Here is a 19,492-nt window from a genome sequence, read left to right on the forward strand (position 1 = left end):
GAGGTGTGGCATCTTATGCCTTTATTGAATATTGCTTGCCAATTTGTAAAGCAATCTGTGCAGAGGTGAGAAATGTGTCCAGTTAGGGTGCACACCACTAATTGTGTGACATAGTACCAGCTATCAATGTTCAGAGGATATGTGGGCAGTGATCACGAGGTAGGGAATTACTTATGATGCCCCATCATTTGTCTTGAACCAATAAGCACCAAAAGACATGGTGTGTGTGTGAAAGGCATGGTGTGTGTGTGAAAACTTTTATTGTAATGAGGTCCGGAGACTCGACTTCTTAAGCCAAGCTCCCACGTTGGCACTGTCAGACCAAGCCCTTCAGCGACATCATGGGCCCTCTGGATGGCCCTTAGTTGGTCTTGAAACAGTGGGCTTTCAATCCTTTTTTTCCCACTGGGTCCTTTCTTCAATGAGGTTGGGGAGAATTGTGGGACACCCTGCCCAGCATATGTCTGATTCCAATAATGTCATTACAATCATTGCAGTCCATCTTAATCTCCCTCTCTGGATATATTTTATTGATGTGGTACGGCGTGGGATATGTACCTGTTTGCAATAAGCGCATTGAGACAGCTTGAGGCCTGTTCAGTTTTGAATGTGGCAATGGGAATTGCCTGCATCCTAAATAGTAATGTTTGGTAATGTCATTGTAAGTTATAAAATGATCTCTAGATTCCCTGGCTTGATGGTGAACGGCTCAGTTGTGACTGTCACGGTTAGCAAGTCCTTGTGCCAAGTCATGAGCAACCTCATTGAGGTTTACCCGAGTCTTGTCCACTTTCCCCATATGCGCAGGAAACCATCAGATTTCAATTCTCATAATCTCAATGTTTTTAAAAAGTTTAGCTGCAACTCCAGCTACGTAGCCTTTATAAAAACACTTCATAGTGGATTTTGAATCGCTGTAAATGCAGGCCCACTTATTACTCCTGATGGTTAAAGCAATCACCGCTTGCTCCGCCACCATGGGGTCCTTGGTAAAAATAGTGATAGTGTCTTGCACCTTCGCTTGATAATTTGATACAATGGCCGTATATGCTTCTTTACCTTTCACCCAGGCAGCATCAACTATAGCTGCCAGTTGGTTCTGCTGCTCTATTTCCTGCAAGATTGCTTTAGCTCTTGCCTTTCTCCTTTTGATATTATATTCTAGATGCATGTTTCTGGGGAGAGGGTTGGTTCTGATCTTGTTCCTAACATCAGTTCTTAATTCTACTTCAGCCTCTATTGGGCTCCTTGATCTATTCAGATCTACACCTATTGCCTGTAATATGTTCCTGCCAGCTCGTGTTTTTGTCATTTCAAGTTGTTGGGCCTCTGCGATTTCTCCCGTTGTGTTGTGCACCCCTAGACTCACGAGTTTGTCGGTTGCAGCATTACTGGGTGACCCTAGGGCTACTTTAACAAGCTTCCTGAGCATCACATTAAGTTTGTTAAGTTCTGCCTGCTTCCATTTGAATAATCAAGCCACTCTAGTGAAGTGACAGAGAGCAAAGGTATGTATTAGGCCTCAAAGTGCTGTCTTCTCCTAAGCCTCTGTGTCTATTGGTAATTCTCCTTAGTAACCTAATGACTTCATCTATTTTATTCGAGATATGTTGTATTGTTCTATAGTTAGCATTGGGGGGGGTTCCTTCTATGTGATGCCCAAGAACCTTAATTTTTTTCAACTAACCTGATTGTGGATCATTCATGAGTGTATAAGTGCACTCTTGGCTCATCTTCCAGAATGTAACCTCTTGGTTTATTACCTTTTCTGCGATGTTTAATGACGAAGAGTTCTGATTTGGCTGCCGAGCATTTCAACCCCATGTCTTTCAGTGTGTTCTCTACAACATATAAACTTTCCTGTGATCTGGTCTCTGTCTGTCCTACATTACCCTTGGCACTACATATGGTTATGTCGTCGGCATATACCACATAATGTATACCCCTGATTTTTCTCCAGATTTCTTGCAACCTTGGACATTGCTAAATTGAATAGCATGGGTGAGAGCACAGCCCCTTGTGGAGTGCCCCTATTTCCCAAAATTTTACCTTTGTTTTTCTTGTTTATTTGTTGCCTGTATGACCGAATCCTGTGAAAACTTTCAATTGTCAAAATGCATTGATATCATTTGGGACCTGTTCGCATGATTGCATGAGGGGGAAAATTTAATTGACATGCTTCTCTACCCACCGTGGTGGCTCAGTGACTGTGGCATTCCATTGCTGAGCATATCGTGGGTTCTATCCCTGGCCATGGCAGCCGCTTTCCAATGGGTGCAGTATGCAAGAGCGCTCGTGCATCATGCATTGGGCTTGGGTTTAAAGAACAGCAGGTGGTTGAAATTAATCCAAACCCTTCCTCATTATTGTGTCCCTCATAGCTAGTGTGTTCTAGTGAGGTGTTAAACCCCATAATCTTATTTGACATGCTGTTCCAGTATCCTGACTTCATGTGAGTTTTTTTTTCTCAATGTCCCATGTGTAACTGAAGAATACAACTGTTATACATCCACTACACAAACTTCGGTTGCTTAAATTTGAGACAGTATAAGTTTGTGTAGGGTGCTTTAGCGTCTACTGCTGCATGGCGAAGCTTGTTTGGCTTATAGTCAAGAAGAGGGCTGGAACATGGGAATGTGTGTAAACAGTTGTGAAGGAGCATGGGCAAAGAGCTGACAGAATGTCAGACACCTTTATTAGATCAGTCATATTTCTAGAACTGCCCGTTGAGGCTGAGATATGTGGTCTACAGTCAAACCTTGATATAACGAATGCAGATATAACGATTATCGGAAGTAGCATAGTAAGTATTACATTTGGTTGGTCATGCTTTACTTAAATCGAGTATTGTACTGCTATAACACATCTGAAAATGTGGAATCTGACACAGTATCGGTCACAGTGAAGCAAATTTTGATAGCAGGTGCCTCAAAATATATATTCTGGTAACAAAAATGTCAAATACAGCTGCCGACCGATTCAGACAACCAATTTCTCAGACCTGCGCAATTATTCTGACTTCCCAGCAGCACCACCACTTACACCCATAACACCAATGTATAACAGCAATAACTGAAACCTCGGGCGCCACACAATGTTTCGGGCATAAACCATGCATGTGACGCCTAAGACATGGCAGTCATGAACAAACTTGCCACCATATCGACTGGCATGAAACCACAACTTTGGTTGCTCACTTCCGACGAAGCAGTGCTGGATAGGCTAAGGAGTGCAGCTGGTTCCGCATTGCTGGAAGTGTGCGCGCGTATGTGTTCACAGACCTTTTCAGCAATTGAGCATAAGGTCAGACGCATGGGCATAGTAGCAAAGTACGGATGCACATGTGGTCTCCTGTGTTTCCAAAAAGATTGTCAGTGGTGTGCATGTTCTTCTGTTCGCATTCGTCGACAGATATAACGAAGCAATTTTGGTGTCCTGTGCGACTTCGTTATAACAAGGTTTGACTGTAACAATGGCGGCAGCAGTGTCCATCTTCTGATTTTGGGGTGCTTACATTGCAGTACTGGGAGTGAAGAACTGCAATAGTGCTTTAGGGCCATTTACTGGAGTGTCGGCAAATTGACTTCGTTTCATTGTGCAGCACGGGTCACTCTTGGCTGGGATTTTGTGAAGAGTCTGTTCCCCAGAAAGGGAAAGTGCTTTATGACCTAGGCACCTTGTGTTCAACACTGGCTGAGTAAGTGATTTCTCTGGAACCATTGTTTCAACAAGGGAACTTATCTTAATCAGGGCCATGACGTAAGCACTTGACGGAATAAAGTCCCCTTGTTGAAATGTTGACTCCAGGGGACATCTCTTGCCCGACCACTGTTGATCACTTCAAGTGTCCATGTTCCTCTGAACGTCTGTCGTGTTTAAACTCTGGGGCACTCCACAAAGTATTAGAGGGATGAAAGTGATGGATTTAATAGAGGTCTTCCTGCACAGTGTGTGTGGTTACAGTTGGCATAAGTCAGGCAGGCACCTGGTGTTTCTTTCAGTAGGAACTGTTAGTTTAGCAGTGGTGGCTCTGGAACTGAGCATTCTTTTCATTACACACTCATTGAACTTACCTGAAAGGGCAAGCATGGAGATTTTGCCGCCACATAAAAGAGACCACTTGTTGAAATGTTGCACTGGGCTGAAACTGTACTGTCGTTTATCTCTCTATTCTTGTGCGCCACTTGGGAAGGTTTACCCACCGTGGTTGCTCAGTGGATATGGTGTTGGGCTGCTGAGCATGGAGGTCACGGGATCGAATCCTGACAACGGCGGCCGCATTTCGATGGGGGCGAAATGCGAAAACACCCGTGTACTAGATTTAGGGGCATGTTAAAGAACCCCAGCTGGTTGAAATTTCTGGAGTCCTCCACCACGGCGGGCCTCATAATTAGAAAGTGGTTTAATGGGGTCCTTGCTTATGGCGGTAGAGAATTGTGAGGTTGATGGCTGTGATTCTGAGCATAAAGATGCATGCAGCAAAAAGGGGGGGGGGAGGAAGGGGGGGTCTACACAAAGGCTGACATGTTCCAAACTTGTTCTCGGGCTAGTCAGTTCATACTTAAAGCAGTGACCATAGTGTTAGCACGATGACAAGAAAGGCCGAGAACATGTTCTGCTCAGCCATCTTTTTTCTACAGTGGGCCCTTTTCTGTATTCCTCTCGTATCAACAGTTTTGCGAGTCTACCTTTCTTGTGTCCATTGTCCTAATGCTGCAGTTATTGCTTTAAATCTGACATGTACAGTATGGTCCACCCTTGCCTTAAAAAGCCAATGCATTTGAAGCTCCTTTATAAAGAGAGAAAAAGATGATAGAGCACATTAGACTGACACTTATGCACTAAAATATTGTCTGCATATTTTCATGCCGTAGTTAAGCTGTAATTAGATGCTAAATACTAATTGGGTGTTCCTTCTGACAGTGGATCATGCTGTACATTAGCTTTTTGTCCCACATAGCACTTCTACTTTACCTTTATCCTTTGCGCAGCTTTTCTGTTTTAGGTTGGCCTGTAAAACTATTACCCATAATTATTTTCCTCTGAGCTTGCTTGGCATATATCTCGTCCACATTTTCAGGATGGGAAGGTGCTGAAGTATGCCAACAAAGACCTGCCATGTCGAGTAGCCATCAAAGAACGGTCAACCTTCAAAATCACAGGTGTGCTTGTCCTCTCTTACGTAGCTGTTTAAACCCCTTTAAGGGTGAGAAACAAAAATACTTGAAACAATAACGGCACCTCTTCTTCCTCTAAATTTCTAAGTTCTTCAAATAAGTTTATGAAGCAAAGTTACATGAAAAAATGGTAAGAAAAAGGTGTTGTTTATTATTGACAAATACTAATACAAAGTAACAAAATAGGGGTTTTACTGAACTTGTGTACCTACTGTACACACCAACATTAACGATACTTTTCCAATTTCAAAACTCGATGCCTTTCCGATGAGGAGTGGTCAGTCCGCTGCCACTACCAACGCCACAATGCTGCAATCGCCCTTTGCATAAAGAGCCTGGGCATTGCATTGCATGAGCAGGCCATGTTGTTATAATTTTAAACGTGCTTGCCGTCCAAGTCTATAACACTTCATTTGTTGTGATCACCATCATCAGTCTGTCTTTTTTTATGTCCGCTGCTGGACGAAGGCCTCTCCCAGCAATCTCCGATTATCCCTGTCTTGCGCTAGCTTATTCCGACTTGTGCCTGCAAGCTTCCTAATTTCATTGTGACACCTAACTTTACAGGCTGAAAACTTGTTGCAGTATGACGGCTATAACTTTAGAATAGCACAGGCCATGTGTCAGTCAATTATTCTCTGTGGAGCTAGGCTAGAATAAACAGCATTTGCCGGTTGGTTTAATACTTCGCATTCTTGAGATACTTCACGCACTTTCCGGGGCCTACTGTATTTGTGCTTGTTTGTAACCATTTCCGTGCCTACCTGGGTCGCTGGGTATTCTGTGGTTGATTGTTTAGTGCATCGGGCTGCTTTGCTGAGGTAACAGGATTTGAAACCAACCATCGGATCAACTTGGGTCACTGAGGACGTGCCAATGTGTACATACGTGCTTCTCTTCAAAGATCTTTCACACCAACATGGGTCATTGTCGATGCGGAATGAGTAAAAACTACTGTTAGAAGAAACTCTTTGACGCTGACTCGGAGCACTAGGTATGTGCCACTCGATCTGTGCTGGTCTTCAATGAACCTCTTTGACGCCAACTTAGTTTACTGGGTTCCTCTGGCGAAGACACAAGGAGGAATTCTCCCCTGAAGAATTTGTCCCAGCCGCAGAAAAACACGATTACTAAAGCTCAATAAAGTTTTCACTCATTCACTGGCTATGTGCCCCTCTTCAATCAACGTCTTTGATGCCAATTTGGGTAACTAGGCTAGTGTCACTCTAGAATGATGAAAAGGCTCCCTTAAATTTCTCTGATCCTCTCTCCCTGGCAACGAGGCGGTGGCTCGACAACGTAGCTCAAAGATTTACTTGCCGAGCAAGTGAGCCAGCCTAGCCGGGAACGAGAGGAGATGACCGCATGGTCAGCTGCAAAGAAATCGCCGATTACTATCAGCTGGGAAGAGCCGGTACTCACCACCTCATCCATAGCTAACCAAGAAACAAGCGCAAGCCTGGTGCCTCCTGCAAACAAATGCTTATCCTAACCTGGTGGCCTGCATCAGATTCTATCCTGGGCAATACAATGATCAATGTAAATTATATGTGGGTAGGGCCAATCTGCCACATATTCTATTGGCACACTCGAAGATGGTTCCTTGCGAGGGCTGCAAAATTCAAAACCCGCAGCAGTGGGAGACCCTGCTGCTCAGCTCAGACCTTCAAGACCAGGTCTGCGCCATCCAGCTAGCTGAAGCAGTCGCTGAGACCCAGGAGATTTCAGGCGTCTGCTAGGTGGAGGGAGGCTGCATCAGCCCTCGTAATTGCTGGGAATAATAAAAGTTGACTCTCTCTCTCTGATGCTGCCCAGAATCGAACCCACGTCACAAGGGTTCTTCAAGGACGGTTACCCGATGCATTAGCAGGCTGCGCCACAAATGCATTGGGCATGTGCTGCTTTTCAAAGAACACCTTTCATGCCTACACTTTAGCAAGCTGCGCCATGAATGCACTGGGTATGTGCTGCTGTTTAATGAACCTCTCGCCAACTTGAGCCACTGAGTATGGGCCACTGAGTTCACGGCAAGCGAGGGAACAATTCTAAGTGTTCACGGGCACCAGTGCACTACGCTTCTCGTTTTGGAGGCCACACGTGGACTTCTCGGCAATGCCACTAGAGGGCACAGCGTGTCCAGAAAGGAGCACGAGAGAGCGGCACATACCCAGTGCGTTCATGGCACAGCTTGCTAAAGTGTTGGCATGAAAGGTGTTCTTTGAAAAGCAGCACATGCCCAATGCATTTGTGGGGCAGCTCGCTAATGCGTTGGGTTGCTGTCCTTGAGGAAGCTTGCGATGTGAGTTAGATTCTGTTCAGCAGCGAAGAAGTTTAAGGGATATTTTTAGACAACCAACCAGGAGTCATTAAAGAGAAAGTTAGAAAAACAGAGGACAGAAACAAAAAAAAAGAAACCATGGAGATTTCCAAGTACGGCAAGGAAGAAATCGGGAGGTAAAATCCGGGTGTGATAACACAATGGGCAGTCAGTGCCTAGCTCTTTTAGGCCCGAGCTGGCTACCAGAGGACATAAACATACCAAAGAAAATATTTGAAACAGGATGAGACATGTGTCTGCTGCAGCAAAAGTCCGAAAGCGACTCGGCACATTGGAAGGGAATGCCAAGATATTCTCCCAGCCAGACCTGTAAGAAAGATCCACTTTTCAGAAGTTCTGGGATTTGAAGTGGACGAAAGCATTGACTCGTCAGCAGCCGAGACAAGCAAGGGATGTTCGGAGTATTGGTGGAAAATGAGCGGAAAGAGATTGATAGAACAGGGCCATGATTTTGTAGTGACACCTTTTCCCGATGCTAATGTGTTTAGGTGCTTTTTGTGTGTGTGTGTACGGTCACTGTGAAGCTCTGGCCAAGGCAGAGCGCCAGTTTGACCAATCGCAAACACAAAAAGGGCCAAAAGGCATTAGCACTGGGAAAAGGCATTGCTACAATATCACGGCCCTGGTGTCGTTACAGGCATAGGGACCACTCCATGCCAACTGTGCCAGCCATGTGCTCAACCATGTCATATTTTGTTATAAGAAATGTAAGATAATTAGTATTACTGGAAAAAACCTTTACGCGAAATATTTGAGGTGAAAAAAATGTTTTGTACATTTGAGTCATTTGAATTTTCTCAAATTGCTTCAAATTAGGTTGGAGGAAAAAAAAATGCCATAGAGTATTTCCTTCATTGTCACAAAACTTACATTATTATAGTTGGTAGGCAGCTTTTTATGAAAAAATAGTTAAACAAAAGATTTTACAGTAGAACCTCATTCATACGTTTTAGAAAGAAACATGAGGAAAAAAGCATACGATCAGAAGTCTCTAAAAATTGACAGGCTCAACTGTAGTTGACATCTACGCAATGCAGAGCGTTGCACAAATTCTTGTAGCATGAGACACTGACTCGAGCCGAGCTGGTGGGGTTCTAGCGACCCCGAAACACGTGTTGTTGTTTTGTAGCACAGCTCTTAGGTGCCCATTGCTGTTGCGAGCGTCGGCGTCGATATAACCGAGCGAGCGAGCACAGCAAAGGCTGAAAGAGCAAACGTGGAGTGCAGCAGGGGATGAAAGACGTGAGGAGGAAACCGGAGCAGAAGCATGCAGATCAACCATAAGGTGAACAGTGGGGGAGGAGGGTAAGGTAAAAGTGTCTGAAGAAAAGTAGTGCCGTGACGATGGCTATGAGGTGGCGCCAGAGTAGCGCGTGTCGTCTGGAAGGTCTGTTTTCACCGGCTGCTGCGAATCGTGCCCTCGCGTCACTCGCGTGCTGCCTCTCGCAATCTCCAGATTAGCGAGTTGCACCATACTTCGCTCTGTTTTCAACGTGCCACACAGGACAGATTGTCCGCACCAATCAATATATTGTGAAATGAAAACACATGTAGAGCTGCGTTAAAATTTCACATTATGGAATATCGTAATCATTGGTGAATTTTTTTATGGCTTTGGTAAGCTTACGTTTGTGCTCATCAAATTTGGCCGGGGGCAGCAGCTTCTTCGAGCGGGGCATTTTGGTGGAAAGTTTTGATGGTGCCCACTCAGTGTGATTCGTTGCAGTACAAGAAGAGGACGTCCGTGCTTCGAGCTGGTAAGGCCTAAGCGACCTCATTGGACGTTGCTGTTTTCCTATTGCACGGTGTTTGAGGCTGACACTGGAAATATAAATGAAATTGAGTTGATGGGCAACACCGGAATACGATGCCGCCAGAGCGATACATGGCGCTCCCTTTGCGCCGCATGCAGCAGGGAATGGCAGCGCGTTTGGGTTATCTCCTATTAAAAGTGTGCGGTACACTTCCAACGGCACTAGGGCCTATGTGCTGTGAAACAGATATGTGAAGATGCTTATCGCTAACCTCTGGGAGGAGATTTGCTGATACTACCAGAATAAGAAACTTGGCGCACACCAGTGTTTTCATGCGAGAAGGGTGGGTGAGTATTCCAGAGAAGCTCCTGTGGTGGACAGCTCACTATTCTTGTATCACTCGTGCCTCCCACCTTGTCTTGTTTACATGGGATCTAGGTACCAGGAAATGTATCATATGATTGCAGTTTGGCGATCAACTGAACAATGACACCTGAAGGTTGTGTTATCCGGGAACATATGAACCGGTAAAAAATAAGTGTAACTGTATAGGGTCGCAACAACTTGGTTTAAACGAGTTGGTTCATTTTGAGTAAAACTTGAAGCAGCACGAGGAAGATGAAGACAGTAATTGAAAACAAACAGCGCATCTCCTGTTGTGTTTATTTTCAATAACTGTCCTTGTCTTCTTTGCGCTGCTTCAAGTTTTACTCTATAGGGGAACTTTTTATGTTCTCAAAAATGTTGGTGCCAGAAAATTGTATGTAACGGGATCATACCAGTGAGGTTCTACTGTATTGCCCTAGTGATTCAATGCATCGAGAGAATTTGCCAGTCACAAATGAACACCCCGCAGGGGCGTCTGCGTCAGCAGGCGTTTGGTGTGTTGCGACACCACGGACCCGAGCACACGAGGGTTGGACCCTCCCGCGTGTAGCCGTGCTCGGCTTAGCCGTGTCTGGGGAAAGGGGGATCCTGGAGGTTGAGCTGAGGCTGGGTGTTTGGACCTTTAAGGCCCCCCGGCGGTGGCAACACACCCCTTTGGCCTCTGCTTCACATAGACGGCACCCCCGGACTGACCCACCCGGGGGAAATCGGTAGTTGCCTTTTCCTGTCTCTCTCTCCCTACAACCTTCGTCTTTTCCTTACTTTCCACCTTTCCTGTCTCCTTCTCATTTCTTTATTACTTCCGACCTTCCTGGCAGCAAGGGTTAACCTTGTGTGAGTAGCCAACCTTGGTTATATCATATTGGGTTATAGCGGCAACGTACAGCTGGCGTTAGCAGGCCCTGTTTTTCAGGCCCTGCAGCGTCCCCTTGTTGGACTCCATGGTGGGTGGCTGGCGTTGCTGCCGAAAACTACACGTCCACACATGGCTACTTCCTTCCCTCCACTACCTGATCGCCCTCAGAAAAGAGGGCGCACCGATGAAGTCTTCCAATTTTTCGGCCGCCAAAAAGAATCCTTCCCGCGTTTCCATGTGATCCATTCTGCAAAACCAGATAAACCAGTAAGAACTATCTCACCCTTCCTTGTTTCGAAGTCATTGACTGAAGCCTTTGGTCCTGGATATAAGGCATCAAGGATGGTAAGCGGTGATCTCCTCTTGGAGCTCCGCGATCAAAAACAATATGAAAAATTGTCAACACTAGTGTCATTTGGGGAAACCCAAATAATTATAACCCCGCACCGCACGATGAACACCACCCGTGGTGTTGTCTCTGACGATGACTTGATGGAGCTCACTGAGGCTGAACTCTTGGAGGGCTTCAGTGACCAGAATGTTATAAATGTTAAACGAATTAAGATGAGGCGAGATGGAAAAGAGATGAAGACGAAACACCTGATACTCACTTTCGGCTCAAGTGTCCTTCCCGAATCCATCGAGGCTGGTTATATCAAACTTCGTGTCCGGCCATACGTTCCCAATCCTCTGAGATGCTTTAAGTGCCAACGTTTCGGCCACAGTTCACAGAACTGTCGAGGCCGGCTGACTTGTGCCAAGTGTAGTGACAATGAACATTCCTCCGAAGCGTGCCAGAACACTCCACATTGTGTCAACTGTGATGGCGAGCATGCCACATACTCACGCGCCTGCCCGTCCTGGAAAAGAGAAAAGGAAATCGTTACCATCAAAGTCAAGGAAAACATATCTTTTAAGGAGGCACGTAGGCGGGTGTCATACCTGTCTAAGAGCAGCTTTGCCGATGTGGCGCGTAAGGGGGCAGCGCCGCAACGGTCTCCGGCGGCTGTCCGACCCACATGCAGTGAGCCGGCAGCTACGCCATCTGCCCCCGCGACGGTTGCAGCTAGCGCTGCTCCGTCAACCCAGAATGACGGATCATCGACCCCGAAGGTTGGCGCTGCCGAGGCTGCCCTGGCCTCCCCAGCCCCCCCGGCCCCTTCCAGCGCTGGCAACATCCAGCGCAGCCAAATCCCTCAGGAAGCCCCATCGACCTCCGGGCCGGTGGGCGCAGGGGTCTTGCCCTCTAAGGCGGGACTCCCTCTGGTAACTTCTCGCTCGCAAGAGCACGTGTCCGGAGCCTCACTAGAGGCAATGGACACTACACCTGTCCTGAAGGCGCACCAAACGCCTAAGGAGCGGCGAGGCTCTCTTGAACGCTCCAGAAAGGGCAAAACCCCAATTACAGGGCCTCGGAAGGGCTCTGTAATTTAATCTCTGTAATTTCCACAATCACTACTTCTGTTTCTGTACACACAGCACCCATTTACTATCAACATGGATACACAGATAATTCAATGGAACGTGAGAGGTCTCCTTAGAAACCTTGATGATGTGCAAGAACTCATCCACAAACACAATCCAAAAGTGCTGTGTTTACAGGAAACACACTTAAAATCTATACACACAAACTTTCTCCGAAAGTATGTTACATTTCGCAAAGACCGCGAGGATGCTGTCGCATCATCTGGCGGTGTAGGCATTATTGCTGACAGAAGTGTAGCGTGTCAGCATTTGAAGCTCCAAACCGCCCTTGAGGCCGTGGCCGTTCGAGCCGTACTTTTAAATAAACTCATTACCATCTGCTCTTTGTACATACCACCACATTATCAGCTTCACAGACGCGACTTAGAATCATTAATAGATGAGCTCCCTGAGCCCTATATGATTCTCGGTGATTTTAATGCACACAGTACTTTGTGGGGCGATTCACGCTGTGATGCGCGAGGTCGCGTCATTGAACAGGTACTTTTTTCCTCCGGAACATGTCTCTTGAACACGAAGGAGCCCACGTATTTTAACCTAGCCAACAAGTCGTACTCTTCCATAGATCTTAGCATTTTATCGCCGACGCTTTTACCATATTTGAAATGGAATGTGGTTAACAACCCGTATGGGAGTGACCACCTCCCAATAATCCTAACTACCCCAAAACAAGATCAACTTCCCCCGCAGGTCCCTCGGTGGAATGTTGACTCAGCCGATTGGGAACAATACCGAACTCTTACACATATGACTTGGACTGAGATGTCCGGTATAACCATAGATGACGCTCTTAGATATTTTACAGCTTTTATACTTGATGCCGCATGTAAATGTATTACTCAAGTGAGCGGCATGTGTTCCAAACGGCGTGTTCCCTGGTGGAACGATGCATGCAGGCAAGCACGGAAAAACCAGAACAAAGCGTGGGCGATATTTCGCGATTCTCCAAGTGCTGAAAACCTGGAAAACTTTAAACATGTCAAATCCCAGGCAAGGAGAACGCGCCGAGAAGCAATATGAGAGAGTTGGACGAAGTTCATATCAAGCATCAACTCGTACACAGATGAGACAAAAGTCTGGAATAGAGTGAAGAAAGTTAATGGGCAACAAACGTATTCCTTACCTCTAGTAAACAGCCACGGAGAAAGCCTTGAAGACCAAGCCAACTTTCTCGGTGCACATTTTGAATACATATCGAGCTCTTCACACTACTCCGAAACCTTCCTAAAATACAAAACACAAATAGAACAGCAAAAATTAGAAAGAAAATCTGCTAAAAGTGCTGCGTACAACGATCCATTCTGTATAGCAGAACTGCAGGCAGCACTAAACTGTTGTAATACATCCGCCCCAGGTTCAGACCGCGTAATATATGAGAGGTTAAAACAACTACCATCCGAAACACAGAAAACCCTCCTTTACCTATACAACGTTATTTGGTCTTCCGGCGAGATCCCCTCTGTTTGGAAGGAGGCTATTGTAATTCCAATCCTAAAACACGGAAAGGATCCTTCCTCGGTATCGAGTTACAGGCCTATAGCATTAACAAGTTGCCTCTGCAAAGTATTCGAAAAAATGATTAACTGTCGCCTACTGCACTTCCTAGAATCAAACAAATTGCTGGACCCATACCAGTGCGGGTTTCGGGAGGGTCGATCCACTACTGACCATCTCATACGTATTGAGGCACTTATTGGTGAAGCTTTTGTCCATAAGCAGTTTTTCTTATCAGTATTCTTAGATATGGAGAAAGCCTATGATACAACGTGGCTGTTTGGGATTTTGAGAGACCTCTCAGAGTTAGGTGTACACGGAAATATGTTCAATGTTATCGAAAGTTATCTGTCGAATCGGACATTCCGTGTTCGAGTGGGCACTGTTCTGTCACAGAAATTTGTACAGGAAACTGGAGTGCCGCAGGGCGGGGTGCTCAGCTGCACGCTCTTTATAGTAAAAATGAATTCTCTGCGTCTACACATACCACATAACATCTTCTATTCAACATATGTTGACGATGTGCAGATAGGTTTTCAATCAAGTTCTCTTGCTATCTGTGAGCGACAGATCCAGCTTTGTCTTAACAGGGTCTCCAAATGGGCTGATGTGAACGGGTTCAGACTGAACCCACAAAAAAGCACCTGTGTCATTTTCTCTAGAAAAAGAGGCTTGCACCCTGATCCTGAAATTGTGTTGCATGGTGAGCGTCTGCCCGTAAACAGGGAACATAAATTCTTAGGCATAATTTTATACGCGAAACTAACCTTTGTACAGCACATAAAATATCTTAAAGACAAGTGCATGAAAACAATGAATATCTTAAAGGTGCTCTCACGCACAACCTGGGGCAGTGATAGAAAATGCCTCTTGAACTTGTGCAAAAGCCTCATACGCACACGACTAGACTATGGAGCCATAGTTTACCAGTCGGCTACTCCAACTGCTCTAAAGATGCTTGACCCTGTTCACCACTTAGGAATTCGCCTGTCCACAGGCGCCTTTAGAACAAGCCCAGTGGAAAGCCTGTACGTTGAATCGGATGAGTGGTCACTGCATCTGCAGAGAACATATTCGTCTTTCATGTATTTTCTTAGAGTGAACGGAAACAGTCAGCATCCCGCGTATTACACCGTAAACGAGTTGTCCAGTTGCCAACTTTTCCGCAACCGGCCCAGAGTGGCACAGCCTTTCTCCATGCGTGTTAGAGACATGGCTGAAGAAACAAGGGTTCCACTGCTTGAATACCACCTTATGTCCCCTGCTATACGGCCCCCGCCGTGGCAGTGGCAACCAATAGACTGTGATACATCTTTCGTAGCTGTCACAAAGCACGCGCCTGTCGCGCATATACGAATGTACTTCCTCGAATTACAGCACAAATACTCCTCTCCTGAATTCTTTACAGATGCATCGAAGTGTAATTTTGGCGTATCTTACGCAGCGGTCGGTCCATCTTTTTCAGATGCCGGTGTTCTGCACCCTAACACAAGTATTTTCACAGCAGAGGCCTACGCGATATTGGCTGCCGTTAAACACATAAATGAATCTAATATCCCAAAGGCAGTTATATACACAGACTCTTTGAGTGTTGTAAATGCTTTGAAAACTGTCAGGAAATATAAAAACCCTGTAATTCTATTTCTTTACTCAGCCTTATGCACAACCTATCGGTCCAAACAGCATATCGTCGTATGCTGGGTGCCGGGGCACCGAGAGATAGAGGGAAACGTGTTGGCTGACGAGCTAGCCACATCCGTCAACGCGAACGCTTCCAACACTTCCACGACTGTCCCTGTAATGGACCTCAAGCCCTCAATAAGAAAAAAGCTAAGGGCTTTCTGGCAGTGCTTGTGGGACGAACAAACAGAAAATAAACTACATGTTATCAAGCCGTATCTTGGCAACTGGCCGCCGGTATCAAAGAACCGCCACACAGAAGTAACACTTTGCAGACTCGGGATAGGACACACATACAGCACACACACATACCTCTTGTCCGGTGGCGATCCACCCATGTGTGATAAATGTGGTGAGCCACTTACTGTGCTTCACATCCTGCTGCAATGCACTGAATTAGACGCTAATAGGAAAAAGCATTTTCCATTACCACACTGTCAACAAATTCCCCTTCATCCTCTTATGATCATAGGTATGGAACCGCTCTTTAAATATCAATACTTGTTCGCATTTTTAAAAGATGTACACAGTTTTCATGTCATATCACCAGGAAATCCGTAGCACGGCCTCTTAACTGAGGTTTCTGCCGCGATAACTGCACTAAAAGAAAGCACCTGCCTCTCCCAGCTTTTGGGCTCAAAGGCCTCCCGGAGGCTTAGGTGCTATCTCCACACTTTTGCATTTTAGCTCCACGATCACTGATCACGCGTACTAGATCCATAGACAACTATATGTATCACTATCATAATTTATATTATATATCATTTTACGCTTTTATGATACGGATTGATTTTAGGCCACTTTACAGCCATGTCACATCCCACCATCGCAACTCACAAATCGGCACTTAACACAACATTATCAGTCATGGCGCTCTTTGGCCATACTTGGCCCTTGCGCCACTAAACAATACACATTCATTCATTCAGTCACAAATGAACAATTTCATCCCAACAAAGAAGATTTTTGCACGTATCTTCAGGATAGGACTACATTCAATTCTTGGATGTTATAGTAAGAGTGACTGGACCCCACCCTTCGCTCATCCAAACAAGACACGGGGAGGTAAGATGTCACATAAGTCACCTCCCATGTAGGTCCACTAGGAAATGCGAGCAACCATTGTCTCCTCCAGCACCCTTGATGATGGACCTGCCGATGCCCACGATGCACACGGCAACTCAGGACTCGTACAAATCAGAACACCTGTAACTGCCAAACAGTACGCATCATAACCTAAATAAAGAGTTCTAAAATACATAACAGAAGATGCCAAGTGCATGCCACATAGCTGACTCTGCTTAAATAAAAGCTCACCATTTGCTAATTTAAGGTGAACTTTGAGGAATTCCTTAGGAAAACTGAAGTAGTTGTACAGAATGAAAACTGCTATTTATCCTCCTCTTTTGTAACTTTACATCCTTCATCTTGAAAGGTGAACCATCGTACGTTCTATGACAGCCCACAAAATAGTTGGTACAGCAGAGGTTATGACTGCATTATGCACCTGAATAGATGCAGCCATCCAGTTTTCTTTGAGTGTTCAGCCTCACTGGAAAGCTCCATGTGCACATCGTTGTTAGCTATGTTAGCAATAATGGCACACCTATGTTTCTTGCTGGATTAGTACACGCAATATCAGAATCCAGCTTTCTCTCGCTTAAATGTTCAGTTCTGATTCATGAGCTCGGAACTGGCATGGTGTGAAATTGTAACAAAAGGCTTAAAGCTCATTCACGCTCTGCCTTATTTTATTTTGCGCATGTTCTTCGGTGTGTACAGAGGTGTGCAGGGTCAGTTTTATTGAATCTTTGCCAATAGTGAGTGGGGCAAAGTGTGTGTGGAGAAGACCTGAAGCCTCTAATTAAATCATTAAAGTTGTAAGGAACCCTTTAAACATGGGTGGGTGCTTTCAAGGTGGAAATAACTTTTGTTAACGTTCGAACCCGGGTCCACTAGATGTTATGTACTCAGGATAAAGTGCCACTGCAGCTGACAGAGTAAACTTCTACAAACTTCAGTGATCTCCAAAAAAACCCAAGAATTGGCTAAAAATTGTTTTTGGAAATCCTTGAGGACCTTCATGTGTTCACTTTCAACAGACGTGATTCTTTATGCTTGCACTGATCTACAATTGCCCTGGCTTTTCTTTTGTTAAATAAAGCCGGGCTCTCAAGGCACAGTTAAAATTTTTTGAAGTTTGGTACAAAAGTGCTCTTCCACATTTTGCATGAATTGGTATTCCTTTTTCAGTGAAGATCTTCCTAAGTGGTTTCGACGCTGTGGCCTTGGAGTCTGCTACACATAAAGGTATTGCTCACAAATTTTTCTTAAAAATTCAAAATGAAAATACACAACAGTTTGTTGCTACCACCCTTGAGGGCTTTTGGTTGGTCTGACAGTGTTTAATCAGTTCTGTGTTGGAGTACCAGAACTCTATTATCTATGGTATTTATTTTCACATGTGGAATTCCCTTTTTAGGGCTATGGCTGCAATGGGGAATTATACAATTGTGCAGTGTACGAACAGTGCAAATTTACACAGCAAGGAAGAAAAAGGTCACTCACACTCAAAGTTCAAACAAGGAATTGCCCAGCAGAAGAAGACGAATGGCTTATTGTGAAACAACCGTAATAGTTGTTGCAGTTGAGATACGGTTGTTGTTCCCATATGCAGGCCTTGTAGGCAAGGCAGGGAATTGCAATTTTAGTGGCTATGTACACATTGGTCCTTTATGAAAGGAAACACGCGAGCACATGGCCTGTGCTCTGTGGTGGCTCTCTATTGGTGGCCAGCATAACCAGGCATGGCTAATAGGCAAGCGCCCGCTGGACTCCTTCCCCTGCTAGATGGATGCGCAAAGAGTGGAGCCTGCAGCGCAGCATCTGCAGCTAGCAAACTGCGCTTGGTGTGTAAGCAGACTGGAAATGCGGAAGTGCCAAAATACACCACCCTGTAGTTATTAAGTATAGTAAAATCTCGATAATACATAGTTGGCGAGGAACATGGATCACGTACGCACTAAACAGTGTACTAATTATCCAACAAGGGCAGATGAGCAGCTGTAGACTCACCGGCCAGAAAAGAACTGTCTTAATTCTCACTCAAGCACACACAGACAAGTTTTGTTTGCGAGCAGGCAGCCAAAAATAGCTTATTTTCACTTGTTGCCTGGTAGCCTAGCAGTGACAACTATATCTTCAAACTCCACAAGGCTGCGAGCTAGTTTCTCAGCCGGCCCCATTTCTCTGCGAGCACCCTCATGACTGTCAACATATTCACCACGTCGGATATGGAAGGGCCATCATCCGCTTCCAAATTGTTGGCGTGGACGACATGGAAGCGCCAGAAGCTATGGGAGTAGGCAACACATCATGGCCACCATGTTTTCGTGTCGCCATTGGTGGCAACTGTAGTCCATGAAAGGTCTGTGTGCCACAACTTCCCTATCTATAAGTAAATATTACGCACTAACCTTTTGGCATGTGGTAAGCGACTGTAGTGTAAGTGGTCAGCCAATATATGAAGTTCAATGGCGGAAGTGTGGGGGATTCATTGCTGCTTTAATTAAACCACAATTACTTATTAAATAGGTACATATTAACAAGGTTTTACTGCACTCCCAGCATATCTTTCTGCAGCATGCAAATTTGGCTTTCCATTTCCCCGCATAGCATGAATAAAGATTACGTGATTCGAAACAGTGTAGGAGAGAATGATATACTTTCGTCAAGCATTTCAGGTGGTAATTAAGTTGCCCTATTAATTAAATGCTTAATTATATGTATGTATTCACATATTGGTGACATTATCTAATAGGTAAATTAATCAGCACTAATTATTCATACGATTCACTTTAATTAAGCATGATACATTTGGATAATCATTGAATAAATTTATTTCTAATGTTACTTAAAACATTAAATCTTTCCAAAATAAATTAATAGGTGTACTTAATTACTGTAGATTAAGGTAAATTATTTTAATCTGTGTCACTATATTTAATTACTCTCAATTAATTGTTCTTATGATTAAGTAATTTCACGGCAATCAATGTCCATTAGGCTTCCTTATCAGGTGTTAGTCTTAACGAGTCTTATATAACACTAATTTCATCATAATTCATCTTATTAGTCCTTTATTAACCTTAATTACTCTTAGTACTTCTTATACAGGCTGTCCCACATAACTAGAGCCAGGTTTTAAAAATGATAGGCACTCCGGATGTGAGTTGAGCCAAATGCATAATGTAAGCACTGGGCCTAGAGTTAGTCAGGCTATTTTTTATTTTCCCCTTAAGTAACGGATTAAGTATGTTCA

At 44.8% G+C, this 19,492-nt stretch overlaps 1 protein-coding gene across 9 annotated transcripts in view; it reads left to right on the top strand.

Annotated features, from left to right (window-relative positions):
• The window catches only part of Gclm (Glutamate-cysteine ligase modifier subunit), a 129,752-nt gene that overhangs the window by 9,249 nt on the left and 101,011 nt on the right, over positions 1-19,492 (top strand). For all 9 annotated transcript variants that reach the window (XR_010567314.2, XR_010567317.2, XR_010567319.2 and 6 more), the window contains exons 3-4: positions 5,081-5,162; positions 17,425-17,481. Coding sequence is in view for 1 of the 9 variants with exons in the window: in XM_065443660.2 (XP_065299732.1) it covers positions 5,081-5,162; positions 17,425-17,481 (139 nt within the window). In the remaining 8 variants the exon portion in view is untranslated. The remainder of the gene's footprint in view (positions 1-5,080; positions 5,163-17,424; positions 17,482-19,492) is intronic.

Source organism: Dermacentor albipictus, unplaced genomic scaffold (assembly GCF_038994185.2).
Source record: "Dermacentor albipictus isolate Rhodes 1998 colony unplaced genomic scaffold, USDA_Dalb.pri_finalv2 scaffold_11, whole genome shotgun sequence".
Lineage (NCBI taxonomy): Eukaryota > Metazoa > Arthropoda > Arachnida > Ixodida > Ixodidae > Dermacentor > Dermacentor albipictus.